Source organism: Sinocyclocheilus rhinocerous, unplaced genomic scaffold (assembly GCF_001515625.1).
Source record: "Sinocyclocheilus rhinocerous isolate Xijiao unplaced genomic scaffold, SAMN03320098_v1.1 scaffold625, whole genome shotgun sequence".
Classification (NCBI taxonomy): domain Eukaryota; kingdom Metazoa; phylum Chordata; class Actinopteri; order Cypriniformes; family Cyprinidae; genus Sinocyclocheilus; species Sinocyclocheilus rhinocerous.
Window position 1 is genome coordinate 773,385 of NW_015646350.1, and position 21,153 is coordinate 794,537.

At 38.0% G+C, this 21,153-nt stretch overlaps 1 protein-coding gene across 1 annotated transcript in view; it reads left to right on the forward strand.

Moving 5' to 3' along the window:
• The window catches only part of LOC107707372 (leucine-rich repeat-containing G-protein coupled receptor 6-like), a 94,485-nt gene extending 79,456 nt beyond the window's left edge, over positions 1–15,029 (forward strand). The window contains exons 7-18 of the mRNA XM_016511359.1: positions 2,337–2,405; positions 3,129–3,200; positions 4,195–4,266; positions 4,834–4,902; positions 5,683–5,754; positions 7,272–7,337; positions 7,587–7,658; positions 8,029–8,100; positions 9,528–9,653; positions 10,531–10,685; positions 12,031–12,111; positions 12,876–15,029. Of these exons, the coding sequence (XP_016366845.1) occupies positions 2,337–2,405; positions 3,129–3,200; positions 4,195–4,266; positions 4,834–4,902; positions 5,683–5,754; positions 7,272–7,337; positions 7,587–7,658; positions 8,029–8,100; positions 9,528–9,653; positions 10,531–10,685; positions 12,031–12,111; positions 12,876–14,125 (2,176 nt within the window). The 3' untranslated portion in view covers positions 14,126–15,029. The remainder of the gene's footprint in view (positions 1–2,336; positions 2,406–3,128; positions 3,201–4,194; positions 4,267–4,833; positions 4,903–5,682; positions 5,755–7,271; positions 7,338–7,586; positions 7,659–8,028; positions 8,101–9,527; positions 9,654–10,530; positions 10,686–12,030; positions 12,112–12,875) is intronic.
• The last annotated feature ends 6,124 nt before the right edge of the window (positions 15,030–21,153 follow it).

A 21,153-nucleotide genomic window follows, 5' to 3' on the forward strand; every position in this document is an offset into this window, starting at 1 on the left:
AAAAAAAAAAAGCTCTCAGAAACTGTAATAAGTAGTCATGTTGCATATTGAATGACATTTTAATGACCGTTATAATGATGGCTAAGCAAGAAACTAATATTCCTGAGGCAAATATTCTTAAATGTAACATGACAGACTGGAAGAAATCATGCCAGCCGTCTCAGTTCAGATGCACATGTGTGTTTGGGAAGTGCTGAGCTTCCTGAAACAACAGAGGGAAACATATTTGCCTCCTTCAGAAGGTCTCAGACATCTTTTTGTGGGGCAATGCACATCTTTTTATTGATGCTACTATAATCCCCATCACTGTAATTATCTATGAAAACGCATTCACAACCATCAGACAAAGTGGCCACCACAGAGTTGTTTTGTTATGATGCCTGATGATTTAGCTTTCAAACAAACTTCTGCGTGGTTTGACGAATTGTAAATCAAGGTAACTGACAGCTCTCGTTCTAAACAATGAGGTCTTCCTAGGAAATGAAAGGCATTCCTCTTCTCTGCCATATCAAAGTAAAGTCTCCAAACAAGACTGACGGATGTTCTAAACAAAACCAGGATGTAGACATGGCAGAACCACACGGCACGGCTCGCCCACAGCAGCGTGTTTCCAGTCTCTCCATATGCAGCCCATTTTATAGGTTGCAAGTGCGAGTGGATTTTCATGCAGCGTTTGATGAAAATTGCTTAAACACTTGCATGACTCATTAGAAGTGAGCGAACTAACGGATAAAACGATGTTCATTCACATTCATATAATCTAAATGGCTCATATTGTTTAAAAGTACTGCTTTTAAAAATAAAGGTTCTTTATTGGCATCAATGGCTCCATGAAAAACATTCACCTTCCATGGAAAGAGGTTCTTCATAGTGGAAATAGGTTCTTTGAATTATTAAGTGTTTTTCACATTGTGAAACAATGGTTCGTTTAAGAACTGTTCACTGAAAGGTTCATCGGTGAACACATTTTTTTTTCTATGGCATTGGTGTGAAATCCCCCTCTTGGGACCTTAATTTTTCAATAGTGTACAAGTAAGCCATTCATAGGTTGATGCTGTTTTTTTGAACATTCCAAGCAGCCCGCCAACACCGGTTCAACCAATGGCACGAGTTTGAGGCGGGGCTATCTTTGTGTTGGACTATGTTTGAAAATGCATTATTTTTGCAGTTTCGTTGGTGACGCTAATGGTGCAGAAATTACTTTAGCTTTAAGCGAATTTGTCATACATCAACAATATCCTTAAATAGTTTTTATTTTCACCTCAAACTTATAGGCCAAGTTCAGTTCGCTTTAACACTCTTGTGCAACACAGACACACTCACGCACATATAGACACACACACGTACACCCACACACACACACACTGGTATTAAGCAAGTGCTTCGCCCATTCTGGATGGCAGCCAACGCGGGTCCACCCCTATTCACCAAACTCACTTCAAACGCGCTGGCCATCTGCCAGAAACGTTTTTCCCCTTAAAAAAATAATAAAAACTAAAATATATAAACATTTGAACTGTTTTGAAAGCGTACACTTAACACAAAGGGCTAAGACATGTAATTATGGATATGAAGAGATACATTCAGCGCTGGGTTTTGTAACTGCGGGGAGCGGACGATATGACTAAGACCTGGGCCTTCACGAGGGAATACAGGGCTAAAGGCACCTATTAATCCCATCCAGTCGCCTTTATTGGGCAAAAAGGAGGGTTTGTGGAAAAAAAAAATCTGTTCAATTATAGGATTTTCCCAATAATTATTCTCTGAAAAACTCCAAAAGAATTGGAGATGAAAAGGAACGTTGAGATCCAAGGAAAACATCATGCAAACTATGGCCATAAACACATTGTTCTTGCACCTGCGTGTAAAGGCCGCTCGCCCTTAGCAACCGCCCGTGTTTTGGTTCAAGCACGGTTTTTGGACGCAGGTTTCCTAGAAGGCTAATGAAATGCATACAACAAAAATAATCTATGCAGAGGAGAGGTCACGTCATGTCAGATTAGTTTAGAACAGCTGTCTTGGTCTCCAAGGAACGACCAACACGGAAAACCCACAAGGTCACTGAGAGGGATTTTGACTGATTGGAACCACAGTTCTTAAGTGTTTGCTTATATTACAGACACATAGGATGAAAGATCAAATAAAAACGTCAAAACAGTTGGGCTAATATGTGACGAGACAGCTAATTGTTGTTCGAAAGGTGGTCTTATGCAAGACGCAACTTAAAAAATAGACATAGCTATGCTTATTAAGTCATAAACATTATGTAAATCCTTTTCTCTTAGCTTGTGTTTCTCAATGTTCTCCTGCTCTTATGGTTGGTCTCATTTCTCTAGGGAATTGAACTTCAATGACCTTCAGGAGTTCCCCGTGGCCATTCGCACACTCACCAAGCTTCAGGAACTGTAAGTAACCGAGACTAACTTACCCAGCATACATGTCAGTGTGCTTCCTTTAAAGTGGAGCGCTTGGCCTGGCCTCGTGCTCCTTGTAAATCCCGCTTAGTCCCTAGAATGTGGTTCTCAAGCACAAGTCTCCTGAAAAAAGCAGATGCTTGGAGATGAGTGCTTAAGTCCTTCCTTCTCAAGTATCCTAAAGTGTTTTTGCCTGCGGGACTGCCTCTTGACAGGTGTTTCTGTAAGATACTAAGGATGTTTACATGGGCAAATGTGAATTGACGCAAACAAATGGCTCACACGTGTGCTTATGGGAGTTTGAGCTTTGCCTGAGATAAAATGCAACTGGACTCGATTGTTCAAGGAGATGAATTCATTTTCAGCACCCAAAAAGGACCTTATAACCTTGTTTATTTTACACGCGTAATTATTTTAGACTGTTTAGAATTTTCGGATTACAATTTGCTGGCAACATGTGTGCCATAAATTAACTTTAGCATGTTATATTCATAGTGACGGCAGATGATGATGAATTATAAGCTGTTTCAGTAGTTGAATGCGCGGCTGCCCCTAATAGCACGTCAGCGCTACAATTTATAGCCTATACGGAACAGATGCAGTTAGCAAAAGCACTCTGCAAAGCTGGTCTTGATCGCTGGATTTCCTCATCCCATAGTGGATTGTGTTCAAATGTGCAGATGGCCATATTCTCACTCTCCATGCCTCTTACAGGGGTTTCCATAACAACAACATTAAGGCCATTCCCGAGAGAGCGTTTGTGGGGAACCCACTTCTGCAGACCATGTGAGTATCTTGTCTCAGCAATGACAGTAAAGAGTTTTTCTGTTGACTAAACATGCCTCACCCTTTGATAGACAGACATGTTATAAAAGTATGTTTATGTCAGCCAACGGACCAGGAAATATGTGACAAATATTTGGGTCATTTTACAAACGGGTGCCTTTTGTGTCCATCTTTAACATGTTTAAATGTGTATAAATGGTATGTGTAAATAATGCATTAACAAAATGCAGTTTTGTTATATATGATATATATTTTATATATATATATGTTTCTCCTCCCTCTATTAGCAAATATGTACATTCTTACTGAACAAAAAAGGACAACACAAATGTACAAGGTGTAGTTGTATATATTTATCATTTTATATGTTGAATATAAAAAAAAATAGCTATGATGGTAACAAGTTTAGATTTCATTTGACAATGTGTTTAAAATACTTGCTAAAAATTTAAATAACAGCCTTTTAGCAAGTGAACTCTATCACACTCAACCCCGTTAGAAAAAAACCCCCTGGACATTAAATTCTCTCCGTTTACATTTTAATTGACAATATGTTTAAAATACTTGCTAAAACAATCTTTCAAAAAATGTGTTCCCAGGTCACCCTGTTGACCCTGTTACCACTTGTTTTTTGGTAAACTCTGTTATCAAGATTTTGCAACTGATGTAACAACAGTAAACAACAGATTTTTTAAAAGTGGATTCGTTAGTAAAACCGTCAACATTAAATTCTTAAAATAATAATAATAATAATATTTGAAAATAACCATAACCTAACTCATTATGGCTAAATGAATTGTAACACTGTCAACAGTTAAATCTCAGCATATATTAAGTTTTATTAACTTAGATTTCATTTGGATATGGCACTGTGAAATGTATTAATGCTTAAAGACATTCTTTGCTTAAAGAATGTAAATATATCCTTGTCAAAACGGAACAGGCACTCGTTTTGTATTTTCTAACAAAAGATGTCTTTTTCTTCTCTGTTCAGTCATTTCTACGAGAATCCCATTCAGTTTGTTGGCAGATCAGCATTTCAATTCTTGCCAAAGTTACACACGCTGTAAGTACAAAAGTCTATGTGTGAAATGATAACACACACATGATTAAACAGAGCAGTTTGGCTTCCGATAAGGCACCTCTAAAGTACCAGTTGGCAAATATGTATAATTTCCATTTCATCATCGCTTTCAATTTGATGAATACTGTAATCTCGCTTGCCTCTCTCATAAGCCACGTCTCTCATAAGTAAACATTGAACTAGTAATTTGTCTCCAAAAAAACAGCACGATTCAATTATAACCTCATAAATGCCAGAATATGAGATTTAGCATTTCACAAAACTAATAAAATGTCATTTATCTCTCTCCAATTACACAGAGAGTGCATAAGAATGCAGAGGGTCTGTTCATCCTTCATTACTTTGATATGAAGTCTACCGTCTTCCGTTGTTGATTTTGGGTAGTGTTGCGAGTGTAATCAAAATGATGGAATCAAGTGGAATAATATTGCCTCTAGATGATAGAGCGCTAAGTGTGTACGGTAACAGTAGACATCCCTGTGGTTTTGCTGGACGGCATCTTCATTAGCAGAACAAGCCTCACTAATGAGTTATCTAATCTCGTTTTAGCTCTTTGAACGGGGCCACTGAGATCCGAGAGTTTCCAGATTTGAAAGGAACCACCAGCCTGCAAGTTCTGTGAGTCTGAGATCAAATGTCCCCATTTCACGCAGGATCAGTTTCACTTAAGAGACTTCCCGAAGTTCTTCCCACCGTTGAGGACAAAGGAATAACCGTTGACAAAATAGAGATGCTTTTACTGAACTCTCACCATGTCAGCGGGTCTTGTACAAGGTTAAAAAAAGATGCACAGGTATACTGAACCGAGCACTTATGTTTACTGGTGAATGATCAGTTAATATGAAGCCTGGTATATAATTACTGATACTAAAAGCACAGAGAATTAAACCGTTCATTAGAGTTAAGGGAGAAGGGTTTTGGTCGCACCCTATTCTCACGCCACTGTTAAGGGCTGTCTACGGGCTGGGTGGGATGCTCAAACTAAGCAAAATTTTGTTAACATCATTTTCAGGGAAATCATTGCATCTTTGTCTATAGAGCTTGGATAGATGGAAGTATATTTACATTTTTTTATGAAAAAAACCGAGAGAAATAACTACACTACGCCTTGTATTTACCTACAGGTCTGAAATGCACTGAAAATACACTTTTTGACACAATTTTAATGAGATTTGTCTTAGTTCCATTAAAAAATGTAATGTATTTTGAGAATCTTTAATGTTGTATTTACATTAGCAAACCTTGTTTTAGGGATACATCTCAGTTTCTTCATGTTTTAAAGTCATTTATTGCAGTGCATGCACATTCATTTAATTACCCGCTTTTCATTCACTGTTTCTCTCTCCTGTTTGGCACGCACTCATTCAGTGTAAACTCTCCTCTTTGATTTTCTCTCAGTACGCTGACCCGAGCTGGACTGACCGGCCTGCCATTTGATCTCTGCCACCTGCTGCCTAAATTAAGAGTGCTGTGAGTTTCCAAACACAAATACGCACCTGCGACACACAAACACATTTGGAAGCTCATCTCTAAACGATTCCTAAAGATCCGAGCTGGCAAAGGGAGTTCAAATTCACCCTGAGGGATATGATGTAGCCTAACTTTCAAGGAGCTCCGCTTTTAACATGAACTTCGAAACATCAGCAGGTGGATATTTAGCCAACTTTACTAAGAGAGCAATGCGATCATTTTTTTTATCAGTTGTGCCATGCTTGTGCAAACAATTTAAAAAGTCGCTTGATTAATTTTTAGATCAAGCAAATTTTACCTTTTGCTTTGCCTTTATGCACTCTGTTTAAGATGGGTAAGAGAAACCAATTTCAGGTGGACAAGTTTAGTTAGAGAAGCCCCTGCAGGACGAGTGAAACTTTACGTAACTGTTAAATGAAGAATTAGACCTCTGGGGAAAGTAGCTGCTTAACATGCCATTCTTTTTCTATATATTCGCTTATTCTCTCTCCAAGGTTTCTTCTTGCATAAACACTTTAATACACTAATTAGGTAAAAATAAAGACTAAAAAACACTTGCAATTAGGAGGGCAAATTATAATGTAATTATAAATAACATTAAGAAATGTATACATCCGTTTGTTCATTTCAAAAACAGTATAAGGGAGAGATAGTACATGTGTAGAAAAATGGGAGAATTGTAACCCTCATTTGAGATCATGCTAATTTGAGCTAAAGATGCTAAATCATACCATTGTCAGATTTTTAACATGTTATTGAAACTTCATCTTTACAAACAGTTTGGTCATTTTACATTCAAATAGACTCTATGAGGACTGACTTGCCTCAATGGGACTTAATGGGTAATGCTTAGCATTATCATTGAGGCTCACTGTGTAAGTCTATAATTTATCTGTGTAATGATCGTTACGTGAAAAATGTTTACACTTTAAACTGGCATAGACGAGGAAGTATTCTAAGGGGATGTTTACACAACACCATTTTCAACTAAAGACGGAACTCTGGCATTCATTTTATCATTAAGGGCCTGAAAATGCAAACTTTTGAAAACTATACCGTTATCATCTCTGCGTAAACTACGAAAACACGAATTTGTGAAAACGGTGATGTCATGCACATGCATATTAGGGGTCAATCTATAGGTATGTACAGTGCGCAAGCATGCAGTGTTAACTTTACAAAGTAGCATCGCCACCTACTGGCCTGGCATGAATAATACAGTGTTTTTAGCTGTTTTCACGGTGTGAATGGGGATTGTTTTGATAACATTGTTATCTGTATGCAAAACTTTTTTTTTTTAAATGCAAAGGAAAAACATTTTTAGTACATTGTTGTCATGTAAACGTACCCTTACAACAAAATGAATTATACCCTTTGCATATTTCCATATTTATTCATGCTTTTTAAGATAAAGAGGTCTTATCTTGTTGCGAATGTTTTACGCAGTCTTTACTGCCAGCACTCTTCATGAATCTTGCATTTACAGACAGTCCTAATCTATATGTGTTTGTTTTCAGGGAGCTGTCGCACAATGCCATCGAAGAGCTGCCGAGTTTCTACCACTGTGCCTCTCTTCAAGAGATGTGAGTTCAGGCTTCTCTCTCTACTGAAACAGGAATAGAGTAATATCGCTAACATATCTATGATAACTCTAAGAGCCCTAAATAACCCACATAGTACTTGACAAATGACAGTCATTACTGTAGCAATCCATCAGTGTCCATATTTGGGAAGATTTCAAGTATGTTCATGGTTGCCATGTATGATGTCTGCCATAGTGTGAGTGTGTGTGATGCAGTAATACCAGTTTTTTTTTTGTTTTGACTCGGCAGAGGCCTGCAGCATAATCTGATCAAACAGATTGAGATGAACACATTCCAACAGCTCAGCTCTCTGCGCTCACTGTGAGTACTGTACACATGCTCATCTGCTGCTGGCCGTAAACATTACACTGAAAAAGCCTCTATTTGGCATTTTTCTAATGTAATACATCTATATGTATTATAATATATATATATTATTTATTTATTTATTTTTTTTATTTTTTTTAAGTATTGGCTCACCAATACCTCCCCCTAGAGGCCAAGACACAAATTAACCATAAACATCTTGCGCAACCAAAAGCCAGAAAATCACATTTTAAATAATGATTATTGTTATATGAGTTTGAGAGCAAGACTGCTTTCAGATGTCAAATCTTGAGAATAATAAAAACTTTCATATTGGCTGTCAAGACTTAGGAAAAAAATAAAAATAAAATAAATCTCATTACAGGGATCTAAGCTGGAACAGGATCAACACCATCCACCCTGATGCATTTTCCTCTCTTCAGTCACTCATTAAACTGTGAGTATAATGAATGCAAATCAGTGCCAGTGCATGAAGATAAAGATCACACACCTCAAGAGTCTAGATGTCTGTATAATTGTACAAAAACTGTTATTTAACTGACTTGGCTCAACCATCCCATTTGCACAAACACAGAGATTCCATGATGCACATTTTGGAGGGAGTTTCTGTCATCTGTGCAATGCTTTGGTTGGCTCAAAGTGAAAAGACTGCGGTTGTAATCACGGTTAAAAGCTCTGCACAGTGGTGAAGATGTGAATTGTCAGTCACAGGCGATTAAATGCAAGCAGCATTAGGTGAAGAATGTGATGAATGAATGAGGAAGACTGATAAAGAGTGACAGAGTGTGGCTGATAAATGTGTGCAGCGGTGAATGAGTAGAGCATCATACTGCAACAGTTACAGACCTCTAGTTTTCCTTGTGCAAATTCACTAGCAAACAATGTGCATGGAAAAGGCAAATCACTGGTAGAGAAGTCAAAACCAGCAATATTTGTTGACTGTTCTGGGCTCGATACAAGTACAGCTCCATCACAGCGTCAATGGCATGCTGTTGATTACCACAGAAAATAATTTTGACTCGTCCCTCAGTTGTAAAAAAACAAGCAACAATAATTTTCTCCAGAATTAAACAGCATGCCACAGATGCTGTCAATAGAGCTTAACATGTATTGAACCTGGATCATGTAGAGTTGTATTTAAACTGACACGTTCTAGTTTTCATCAGGGCTAACAGTTCAAGGCCTGTGTGCCAAAACATGTCGGTTTAAATAAAACTTTCTCCAATCAACAAGTGCCGTTGGATTTACACTCCATTCAAATTATTTAAAGGCCTCTTCATTGAAAAATACTGATATTTAAAAATATAATAATATTAATAATAATTGTACAGTGGCCACAAAAGGTTTTTGGACCTAAAAATATTTGAATTCCAAAATATTAGCAAAATATTAAATCAAGTTGCATTTATTTTAGATTTAAAAATGGAAATATATTGGATATATTGCCAGATGTCGGTGTATAACATTTATAGTCAATGTGATGAACTGCACATGTGGTTCTTCTGGTAGAACACCTCTGTGAACTTGATGAGAACTGACTTCATACATCCACTAAAATCACTGGCACGCCAGCTGATTACAAGTAACTACAAAAATGTAATGGTTAACTTCATTGTGATGGTTGCCTTTTTAACCACAGCATGTCTGATGGGGTAACTAATTTCACTTTAATAGATGCTAGAACCTCTTCATTTCCAACAGAAGATCCCCAAAGCACAATATTGGCAAATGTTTAAACAAAATTATGTGATGGTACAATATGGGACATTTTAAGTAGGTACTTCAAGAGTAGCTTCATCTGCAGGTGATTTTTTTTTTTTATTTACACATGATGATCCGTATGTATCTCCTATCTCAATCCAGAGATCTCACTGGGAACCGATTGAGCAGTCTCCCGCTCACTGGGCTAACAAGCCTTACTCATCTTAAACTGAAAGGAAACATGGCACTCTCGCGTTCCTTCAGAGAAGAGGACTTCCCCAACATAAGGTACATTTGTGGTAGCCAATAACCCCACAAAGTCAATCAACTCCGCCATCCTCATAGGCACATGATATCTCATAACAACAGATTAGCTAGACTTAAAACACTTTCATGTTAAACCATCAAAGAAAATTCACAAGTGTTTGTGGTTATTAATTCCCACAGCACAAATGCCTTGAATAGCTCAAAAACACATGACGTTTTTACTTTGTTTTCAGAGAAACGTTCAACTGTTTATAATTTTTTACTGTTTAAGATCATTTGTTGCCCAAGGAACATTCTGTTCATCGGTACAAGTAAACGGTTTCTGTTTGTTAAGTTTCCTAGAATATCTGGCTCAATGCAAGATCATCTGACAGGCAGAAAGATTATTTCAAGATACCCCAGTATTCGCAAAACAGAGAGGCTGTTATAAATATCCAGTCTCGATTCATCAGCAGCTCAGGGCTTTGGAGACACTCTAAAACTTCAGTCTTAAGTACTTGCGTGATTTGACCAGCACCTCAAAAAATGTGAGGTTTCAAGTATTACCATTCCCCAAAAACAACCAATTAAGCAAAAGCAAATGAAAGAGAATCACAGTTTCAACAGTGACCCAAATACATATAAAAAGTCCTTGCGGTTAGATGTATTGCTAGTTTACTTCATGCATCATTTGCAGATTGATGAATCATTCTTTCTCTGATTTTTTTTCCCCTCTGAAATGGGATCTTTTATAGTTTCCTCAAACTGATGCAATATGTACTTGTTTTTAATGCTCAAACTCCATTTGGCAAACCAGAAGAAATAAGTGATATAAACATAAAATATGTGGTATAAAGATATTGGTGGAACATATGAAATTATTTTAGTTTTATACATTGTGTCACTGTTGTTGAAACAGGGTCATTGAGATGCCATATGCCTATCAGTGCTGTGTTTTTGGAGCCTGCAAAGGCTACAAAGCAGCCAGCCAGTGGGAAGAACAGATGGGCAGTGAAGAGGAAGATGTCCAGAAGAAAGCTCTGTCCCTGTTCCCCATTCACACCGACACCAACTGTAAGTCCTGCAACTTCACTAGGCCATCTCACAGATCAGGATAACATTATGCAACTTTTTTGTAACTTTGAAAAAAATGTTGCTTTACCATTTGCAAAATATTACAATTGCCTTTAACTTACCAATGTAATAACATGGTATTCTTTGGAGTACACCTACCTATCAAAAGTTGACCAATGGTCTAAACCAGGGGTGTCCAGTCCTGCTCCAGGAGGGCCACTGTCCTGTAGCTTTTAGCTCCAAGCCCAATTAAACACACATGAACCAACTAATCAAGGTCTTTCTCGGCATATTAGAAACTTCAAGGCAAGTGTGCTGAGGCAAGTTGGAGCTAAACTCTGCAGGACAGTGGCCCTCTAGAGCCAAGTTTGGACACCCCTGGTCCAAACATTGGACAGATGGAGTACCAAGTACATCACTTTCCTACAGAGGTTAGCTCCAACCTTGACCAAACTCACCTCAACTTTCTTGAAATCCTAAAGACCTTGATTAGCTTGTTCAGTTTGAACAGGGTTGCAGCAAAACTAGCCAGAGGTTTGAGGACCCCTGATGTTAATACTATTGCACTGAAGAGAACAGGTAGACTCCCTGAGGTGGTCATACAAACAGCTAGAAGAAACCAGTTGTTTAGGTTGAAATTATTGGGGCAAGTTTCCAAACTACAATACTGAATTGTAGCAAGTCACTACAGTAAACAGTAAACCTTTTATCAGAGTCCCTGTAGCCAAAAAATGAAAACATTGGCCCTACACAAACACGTTCATCATATGAAGCAGCACTTGTAGCGGTTTTCCACAGTGTGTGTGTGTGTGTGTGTGTGTGTCTATTTTTATCTGCTCGGTTCTATCTGCCAGTCTCTTCATCTTTAATTAGCACAGTAGAAACATGTCAGGGCCTTTACAGTAACCACAGGTATTTGACAGATGAAATAAAATGTGTCTTTTCTCCATGCATTCCTTGATGCGATCTGATCAGGTTTCAGACTTGACAGGGGCTCTCCGTAATTACACTCCATGGGAAATTAGATAAACATTAACAATTCAAGGTCCAAAACATACCATTTGGCGTATCGGAAAATAACAAAACCAGAATGTGATCAAAGCCTGATGATTGATTGCACACTGAAGGAGAAATGGAAAGTTGCAACTGAGATGTGTACAGTGTTGAGTGGTGCTAAAGCCCTTAGATAAATCAATCCGTTCCAGCAGACTAGATGTCCATAACATGGTGATTTATCTTCTGAGTGCATCATGTCATCTTGAAGAACACTGAAGACTGTTTCATCATACTGCTGTACATGCACAAACCAAAGGTGTCTCAGGCTTTTCATGTGTTCAACTTGCAGATGACCTTGACTTTGAGGAATTCCAGTTAGCTATTGAAGAGTCCAAACTGCAAACCAGCATACAGTGTACCCCCATCCCAGGTAAATTCAACCAGCTCAAAGTCATACATATGCCATCAAGACTATAAAGGCCTGTTCACATCAAGTACAAACGAACTAAACAGCAAGCATGGTAAAGAAAGACATATTTGCAACCAGTTTTCACACCAAAACTATGCATGCTTCTCCAATTCTCCACCAACACTTCACTCTAGCGTTATTTTATTACGCTCTGATGAAACTTCAAGTGTTGCAGTTTCCAGAAACACTGCTTATTAAAAATAAATAAATAAATAACAAAGAACGAACGCTGGTTTTAGCTATAACCTAATACTTATAAAACAGCTGTTCAGGTTAGATTTTTTTGATGGGTCACTTTTCTCTTTGCATTTTAATAGGACCACTAAAGTGGGAAAAAAAGTAATATTGTAAATATTTACAAAATTTGTTTTAAATGTGCTTCAATACATTTAAAATAGTCAAATGTATTTTTATGTATTAAAAAATACTCAAGAGAAGAAAATATTTGAAGGCAATGAAAATGTGGCCTATTATCTTTCTCTGTTTTAATATTCTATATCTACAAGATATTCGCAAAGTATTTTTGCACCAAAATCATTTACTATCCCCCCATTTCTGCCATGTTCTGAAAAAGTTCACAAAAAAGTGTGCTTCATTTGTAAAAATTAAAACTTTGTTATTTTGTTGTGCATTTGATCCATACTAAAATCCAGTCTTGGTGTGAATAGGCCCAAGGTGATGTGTTCTTTCTGCTTAAATTCTAATTTATCATTTCACCCCTTCAGGTCCATTTAAACCATGTGATAACCTGTTTGACAGTTGGGTGGTACGGCTTGGCATGTGGCTCATCTCTTTGGTCTCGCTGATGGGGAACAGCCTTCTCCTCATGACAGTCTTTGCATCCCCCAGCTATCTCTCCCCTGTTAAGTTCATCATCGGCACCATCAGTGGCACCAACCTGCTTACAGGCCTGTGTACTGGCACCCTGGCATTGGTTGACGCCAGGACATTTGGAGAGTTCGCCCTGCACGGCGCTCAATGGGAAATGGGTACAGGATGCCAAGCAACAGGCTTTCTTTTAGTTCTAGCCTCGGAGGGCTCCATACTCTTCCTGACCTTGGCTGCAGTGCAGTGCAGCGTATCCGTGTCGTGCGCTCGAGCCTACGGAAAGTCGCCCTCTCTGGGAAGCGTGCGAGCCGCAGCAGTGGCGTGCTTGGCACTTTCGTTGGCAGTCGCCGCTTTGCCGCTTATTGGGGTCGGGGAGTACGGGGTAACTCCGCTCTGCATGCCATCACCACTGCCAGATGGCGAACCTTCCACATTGGGATTCATGGTCGCGCTGATAATGATGAACTCCCTGTGTTTCCTGGTGATCACCGGAACTTACATTAAACTGTACTGGGACCTGATGAAGGGAGACTTTGACAGCATTTGGGATTGCGCCATGATCAAGCACGTGGCCTGGCTTATCTTCACCAACTGCCTGCTCTACTGCCCTGTGGCCTTCCTCACCTTCTCCTCCCTTCTGGGACTCTTTCCTGTGAGCGAGGAGGTTGTCAAATCAGTCGTCCTGGTGCTTCTGCCTCTTCCTGCAAGCATCAACCCCTTGCTCTACCTCCTCTTTAACCCGCACTTCCGTGAAGATGCACGTCTGCTTTTGAGCAGAGCTCACCTCCATCATGACCGCAACCTGGATTCCTTCATCTCTGTTGACACAGAGAAAAGCTCCTATGACTCCACTCAAGCCTTGGTGTCCTTTGCCGCTGAAGCAGATGCAGCGTATGAGAGTTCATCGGCACCAAACTCAGAGACAGTTGCCCGGTTTTCTTGCCCACCCTCAGTGCCTCTCATCACATGCCAGATGCAGATGAAACCCTCAACAGAAAGGGATAACGTTGCAGAGAATCTGGTCAGGTCAACACCAGGACTCACTGTCAAAGAGCAGGAGCACCTTAGGAGCAGTGGACTGGACACTCATAATGGAACCTCCTTCTCTGGAGTCTACCACTCCCCACATCTCTCAACTCATTTTTAAGTCTTCTCTTAAACTCTAAAGTTTTTAAGGACCCTTTGAGCACAAGAAGTCATGAGCCCACACATGAACTGACCGCTAAAACCTTCAGAGCTAATGAACAATGAACTTTTAATTTGGGACTATATATAACCATACAGTCCCAACTGCTACATGGCATTCTTAAAGAAAAGAAAAGAAAGCCTAATCACATTTTTTTGACACATCTTGTGGGCCCTTAAGTAATTTAAGCAACAATCTTAAAATGTTCAAAAACAAATCTGCATTTATTTTTTGCAACTTGTTTGTGTAATTAGGTTTAAAGGAATGTTTTGGGTTTAATATAATCTCCATCCATGGAATATTGATGATTTTCACATAAAAAACATTATTTTTTGACTCAACCCTCTATTTAAACAAGTAATGCATTATGTACATACAATGGACGTCTATGGGACAAAAAAACTGCACCGGCATTAAAAATGTAAATGCACACTGCATCTACAAAACAGTGTCAAACAAAGACAAATCCAATGACAGAAATTTTGTTGGTAATGCATAACCAGAAATGAATCCACCAACAGTGGTCTCACATCTCATGAGCATTGCATTTCATTGTTTTGAACATGGGACATTCCTTTAATTAGGAAATATCACAGGGATGTTTGCTGATGTACAAGGAGTTATGCATCTAAATATTTCAATGTGAAAAATGTCTCTACAAAAAGCTCGATTCTTATGTACTCAAACTTTTATGCATTCATTTCCAAGTGTGTATATATCAAAGTCATTTAATTATTTGTCTCGTTAATTATTTGCAAGTCATCACTTGCTTACTTGCCCCTAGTGAATAACAAAAAAAAGTATGGGAAGGTAAATACCGATGTATATTGTCAAATAATATTTAGTGTATTGAAAAACGAAAAAAAAAAAACATAAGCTAAAACATATTGCCAGAAACATACTCTCTGCAAGTACACAAAAGGCTTGGTCAACACTCTGCAAGCGCCAGTTCATGATGTATATATTAAGCATGCATTGTGGCAGTAAGAAACCTTGAGGGGTGACACCTTCAAGTGTTTGTTCCATTAATTCAGGTAGCTGGCTATAAACATGTTACAACTAATTTTAACTAATTGACTTCTTCAAACTGTTGCTCCACCATGACAGAAGCAAAAATGCACCATAGGAGACATTATACTAATCCATACCATACTCCACATGACAGTAACTCTGAGAATGCAATACATATAAAAAAAATAAATAAATAAAACGTACTAAAACCAATTTAAAACATGTTTTCATAATAATTTGCAATGTAACACATTTCAGAATTAAACGCTGCATTAAATTCAAGCTTGCATAACTAGAAGCATTTGCATTCAGGTACTTGCATAGACTATGTTTGACCTTCATATTTTTGTTTTTTTGTCAAGTCCACAGGATTAAGGTAGAGCAAAACATGAAATATATTGAACATGTCCATGCTATAAACTGAAGATTAAGAAGAACTATGAGTGTTTTGATTAGGTTGTAATAAAGCTTGGTCGGGATCTTTAACAGATTGTAAAGTAGGCTAGCTATTTTATTGTAAAATATAACTACCTCTGATCTAGCATGCTATACCTTTTTATCCTTATTGATTTGTATTCTTTTTACATTAAATGTATATTAAAATGTAATTTTTTTATTGAAATTTTAAGATCTTTGTACAACAGACACTATTCTGGAAGTAAATATTTTCATATTTCTGTATACATGTGATAAAGAATGATTTAATAAAGTTATTAGTTTCATAAATGTATGTCTTTAAGACTACCGAACAATTCAGGGAGATGTAAATGTACTTCTACATTTTCATCAACAATAAACACAAAATCCTGTCACAAAATAAACTGGATAAAATGAGATCAGTATAATTTAGATGTTCCAAGATTGTCTTGGGTTACTCTGAAGTGCTTCCAGTGACACTGGACACATTGACTTTCATATTTTTATTCTTAAGAAAAATATTTTCATCGGTGTCCCCAACACCCTTCAAACATAAGAGAGAAGTGAAACAGTGCAAACAGACTGTAGAATAGAAGAGCACTTGCTTCCCCCAGTGTCTGATGTGTGTGATGACAGTGTATGAATTGTTGGACTTTGCCATTGATAGACAGACAGTCCTGAAAAGAATCAATCTTACCTTGTTCTTCTGCACTGCATGGTCAGCCATCAATACCTTTGTCTTCTCTCTGAATGCTGGAAAGTATGTCAGACACTTCATTAATTTTTAAGAGGAATGTTAGAGCAATAACAGTCAGAACACTTCTTTTCACATGCATGTGCACTCAAATGGGCAAGACTGCAAGCGTGGTACACTCTAAAAAATGCTGGGTTAAATATAACCCAGCGCTGGGAGGGATGCACCGATAGGATTTTTTTGGCAATACCAATACCAATTTTAACAAATAACTATTTGCCGATTTCGATGTCGATATTTGTCACTTGCATACAATACTAAAGAGTACTAGCTAGTTTATTTCTGCATTAAATTCATTTCACTGAACATGGATTGGATGGATCCATTTAACAGTCAACTGACCAATATTTTAAGAGAGGCACAAATTAAGATAAAAAAAGAAAAATACAATAAGACAACATGACAGTCTTCAGAAGTGACTTTTGCTATCCAATATTTCTTTTATTAACAACATTAACTGATATTTGACATATAATAGAACATATTTATTTAATAAACGTAACAAATAAAGACAGTGCTGTTGCTACATATATTCAGTATTAATTTTGCAACTTCAGAAAAAGATTGACTGCTTTTCGCCCACTAAAGTGCAGTCTGTTTCTTTTTTTTGTCCAAGATGTTTGAGCCAGCACTGAACAATGGTTTTCTGTCAGCGCTTGAGCATGGTGCACACCAGAACATCAAATAATTTCAATTGAGCATAGATCAGATCTGTTTAACAAGGATAAAAATATGAAAACTTAAAAAAAAAGTATCTTTGCAATAAAACGTTGCCTTGTTTTCACTTACAAACTCAAGAACAGTTAATTCAGTCCTTGTGCACACCAGAACACTGAATCATTTTAAATGAACATAGATCTGTTTGACATAAAGATTAAATATGACATGACAAACTTCAAACGGTTTCATTTTTTTTTTTGCAATAAAACATTCCTTTTTAACAACATAATTATATTTAAACTATTATAGCATAACAGTTTAAAAATTCATGAACAGTTAATTCAGTCCATTTGCTGTTATCAAGTATTACGGTTGCTGCTTTAGAAACAGAGGCAAAGTTCTTCTCTATAAAAAGAAGCTTTTCTGCTTTTTCACAGTGCAGTCTGTTTCTTTTATTGTCCAAGACATTGGATGCAGCACTGAACAATCGTTCACTTGTCAGTGCTTGTGCACGGTGCACACAAATATTTGCATACAATACTATATATATTTCTTGATTCTCATTTCTTTCAGTTGAGATTTCTGCAAACGTATGCATCAATTTGTGGCATGGTAGGGGTAATCCTACATTTTTGTGATAAATTTTCCTCCAGAACTTCGTCGAACATCTCAAACAGACTGGGTGCCTGTTCATTTTCTTTGCACGGCTTTTTGGCTATCGGGTTGTCCTCTGGGTGGTGCACCGTGTCTTTTCCAGCACTTTAGTCACTAAAATCCAGCTGTGCTTGGAGATCAGGTTGAGCTGTCTCCTGCTTTTTGTCCGTGTCGAAGTATCTTATCTTTGTATCTTGGGTCTTTCAGTGTTGAGATCGCACAATATCGATACAATAAAGAGGTTTGGAGTCAATTTTAGTGAAATGCTTTGCTTTTTGTGTGTGTGTGTGTGTTTTTTTACTTCCTGGTCAATTTCAAGGTCCTTCGGATGAGACGTTAAACCGAGGTCCTGACTCTCTGTGGTCATTAAAAATCCCAGGATGTCTTTCGAAAAAGAGTAGAGGTGTGACCTCGGCATCCTGGCAGTAGAGCTCATGTATATGCGCTGCTACAACATTGTACATGTCTGGTAGGCACACGTCTGAGAAGTATGGCCTGCTAGGGAGTAACATGGCTCAAGGTGTTCAACGAGCCTCCAAAACCCCACGTCTTCCATGATGGAAAACGACTGATCGTCTAGTGCAATAAACTCCATCATTTTTGGGGTAATGCCTTTTGATTTGATGCTGTCTTGAGTAAACTTATTTAGGCTACTCTTTCAAATACCTGAGCCACAGAAGGCGTTGGAACACTGGGAGGCGGCAGATTTTTCTAGGCGGCACAGAACGCAGCATGCTGTTCAGGATGCCTTTTCAGGTGGCAAATTAAATTGGATGTGTTGAAACTCTTAGCCATGCTACCCCATCTTGATATTTCTCCAGAACACTCATTGCAAATGGTGATTATTTTATTGGTCTTTTTTGGTCTCAGACAGGGGACATTTTTCCGAAATACTCCTATTCAGCGCATGGCTCATGTGAATGTTGAGTAATCACTAGGGATGGGCATTTTCCAAAAATGTTGCATTCGAAAATTTGGGCTCATAAAAAACAAATATTCGTTTATTTAAATGAGGTTTAATGAGAAAGACGTTATTTTTAATTATCAAGTTTTTGTCACGATTTCTGAACAAGCTTATGATTAGCCGTTACACAACAATGTTCTACAACTACGTTACGTTATATCACAAGGTTTTATTTTGGTTGAAAACGTAAAAAAAAAAAAAGCATTCAAGATCAAGCAGAGCAAACGGAAAAATCAAGCAGACTGTGCCAATTACAGTACAGAACGTAGGCTACATATACTCGAGTCAGCCTATATTTATTGTGTTTACATTGTTTCACGTATTCTGAGAGAAACAATAATATCCACATGCTCGGGTGAAAGTCTGTTCCTCAGTCTGATAACAATAAGAATGCGCTGACAAAGATAACGTGCTAACAGTTTCTTAGGACTTTGTGTTAAACCACTCGCCCTCGAGGAACCTTTATATATGTCTCAAGATCATTTAGCTATCAGATGCGCTCTCTTCTCGGCTCAATCGGAGTCTTTCCTCAGTCGACTGTGTTTGGATTTCATGTGATTTCTCATTGTGGTGGTGATATTATGATAAATCAGTTTCACCCCGGCAGACTCAACGCGCTGTCCGGAATGGCGTCTTTCAGAAGTAATTACATTTTGTCAGATCATTTAGTAAGATCATTTAGATCAAAGTAAATCCAAACTTCGCGAGGCAGATGACGACATTCTGTGATCAAATACTATCAACTTGTTAACACGCTCCACAGCGCCACCCAGTGCATTTAGTTATAACTGCTTAGGATTTATCATGGATTCCCTGCATTTACGGCCAGCAAATCAACACACAGTAAAATTCTAAGTGTTTTTATTATTTGAATAATAATTTCAGACCGAATATTCGAATGTTTGACTTTTTGTGCACACCCCTAGTAATCACTCACGGGATTTACAACATTGTTTTTTCCCGACATACGTCTGACAAGCTATATTTAGGCTACAGATTTTATTTTGTTTTGGCAAGTATTCAATTTACCCAGAGAAAAACGTTGGATTATGCAACTTACATGCAACTCATTGGCTTACATGCAACTCATTGGATACATTGGTGCATCCTTAGTGATGTATACAGCTGTGCAATATGCATGGCCGGACTTACCATTGGGCTTGACTGGGCTGCAGCCCAGGGGCCCCGCCTTGTAGGGGGCCCCGCCTTAACCCGTTTACATTTGTTCAGTTATGTGCCAGTCAGAAATTATTAGCCGCATTTCAACTGCGCATACGGGCCAGCCGGGGCTAAGAACTTCCAGCTTCCAACAACGACATTCGAAGCCATAATCAAACAGCATAAACTGGAATTTATCACATGGCTACTTTAAACGGTTCCATTAAGCCTTTAGCCCAAAAGAGCGCACATTTACAAAGATAATGATAAATTATCACATGTTCACGCCTCACTTCTTTACAGAGGATGATTCTATATTATATTAATGTTCCACTAAATTAATCTGAAGAGTTTTGAGCGCTCTCTCCCGTCCAAAGACTATAGAATACCCTAATATCTTACAGTCTCACTACCTCCAAACAAAGTGTAGCAGAAATTTCACCAAAGCGATTTAAAAAAATAAAAATAGCCATTTACAGGGTTCGTACGGTCATGAAAAACCCAGAAAGCTTTGGAAAAGTCGTGGAAATTTATTTTACAAATCTCTATATAATAGAATATATGTTTAATCACGTCCTGAATCTCGGTGCGGGATTGCTCATTTTGGTTTTACTCATTTTCGCAGGTTTCGCACGTTTGGAAAATTCCCGCAAACATTTATTTAATATACAATGTAGGTTAGATGAGTTAAAAAAATTCACACAGAATATCAGATTAAGTCAATCATTTGAAAACAGCGTGTGTGGTTCAGCTGTACCGCGTCTTCTCGTTCTCGCTCTCATTCTCTCAAAATTGCCTCACATCAGCGCATCTTGTCTGCACTAAGAGAGCTGCTGCACACTGCCATACAAGACTTTCACTCAGCTGACAGGACTGTCACTTGCCTAATCAGGTCAGTGTTGCATCATCACAAAAGTTTATAATTTGCACGTCTTTTTAATCTTTTTAAACCATTTGGTACTCGCGCGCTCCAAACTAGTTTTCTGGGCGCTCACAGTCACATCCAAAGCGCCCGCACATGAAGCCGCCTCTCAAACACCTCAAGAAAAAGTTATTGTTTTCATTGTTTCTGACTCAAGTAACCTTGCATTTAATAAATAATGTTACATAAAGACAATTAAACGGTCAGTATAAATGAACAAGTTACTAGCAATGCAATAGCGCAAGGATACAAATGAATCAAACTGTGCTTTAACTTTTTCAGGTTGGCTAGCCTAAAACTAACATTAGCTTCTACTATTCAGGAACAAAATACTATGATGTATAAAGTCATAGATATAGATTATATTTATATATTAATCCATATTAAACATGAAAAAGTTATTTAGTCAAGAGCAGATTTGAGCAGAGTGATTTTTTTTTTTTTTTTCG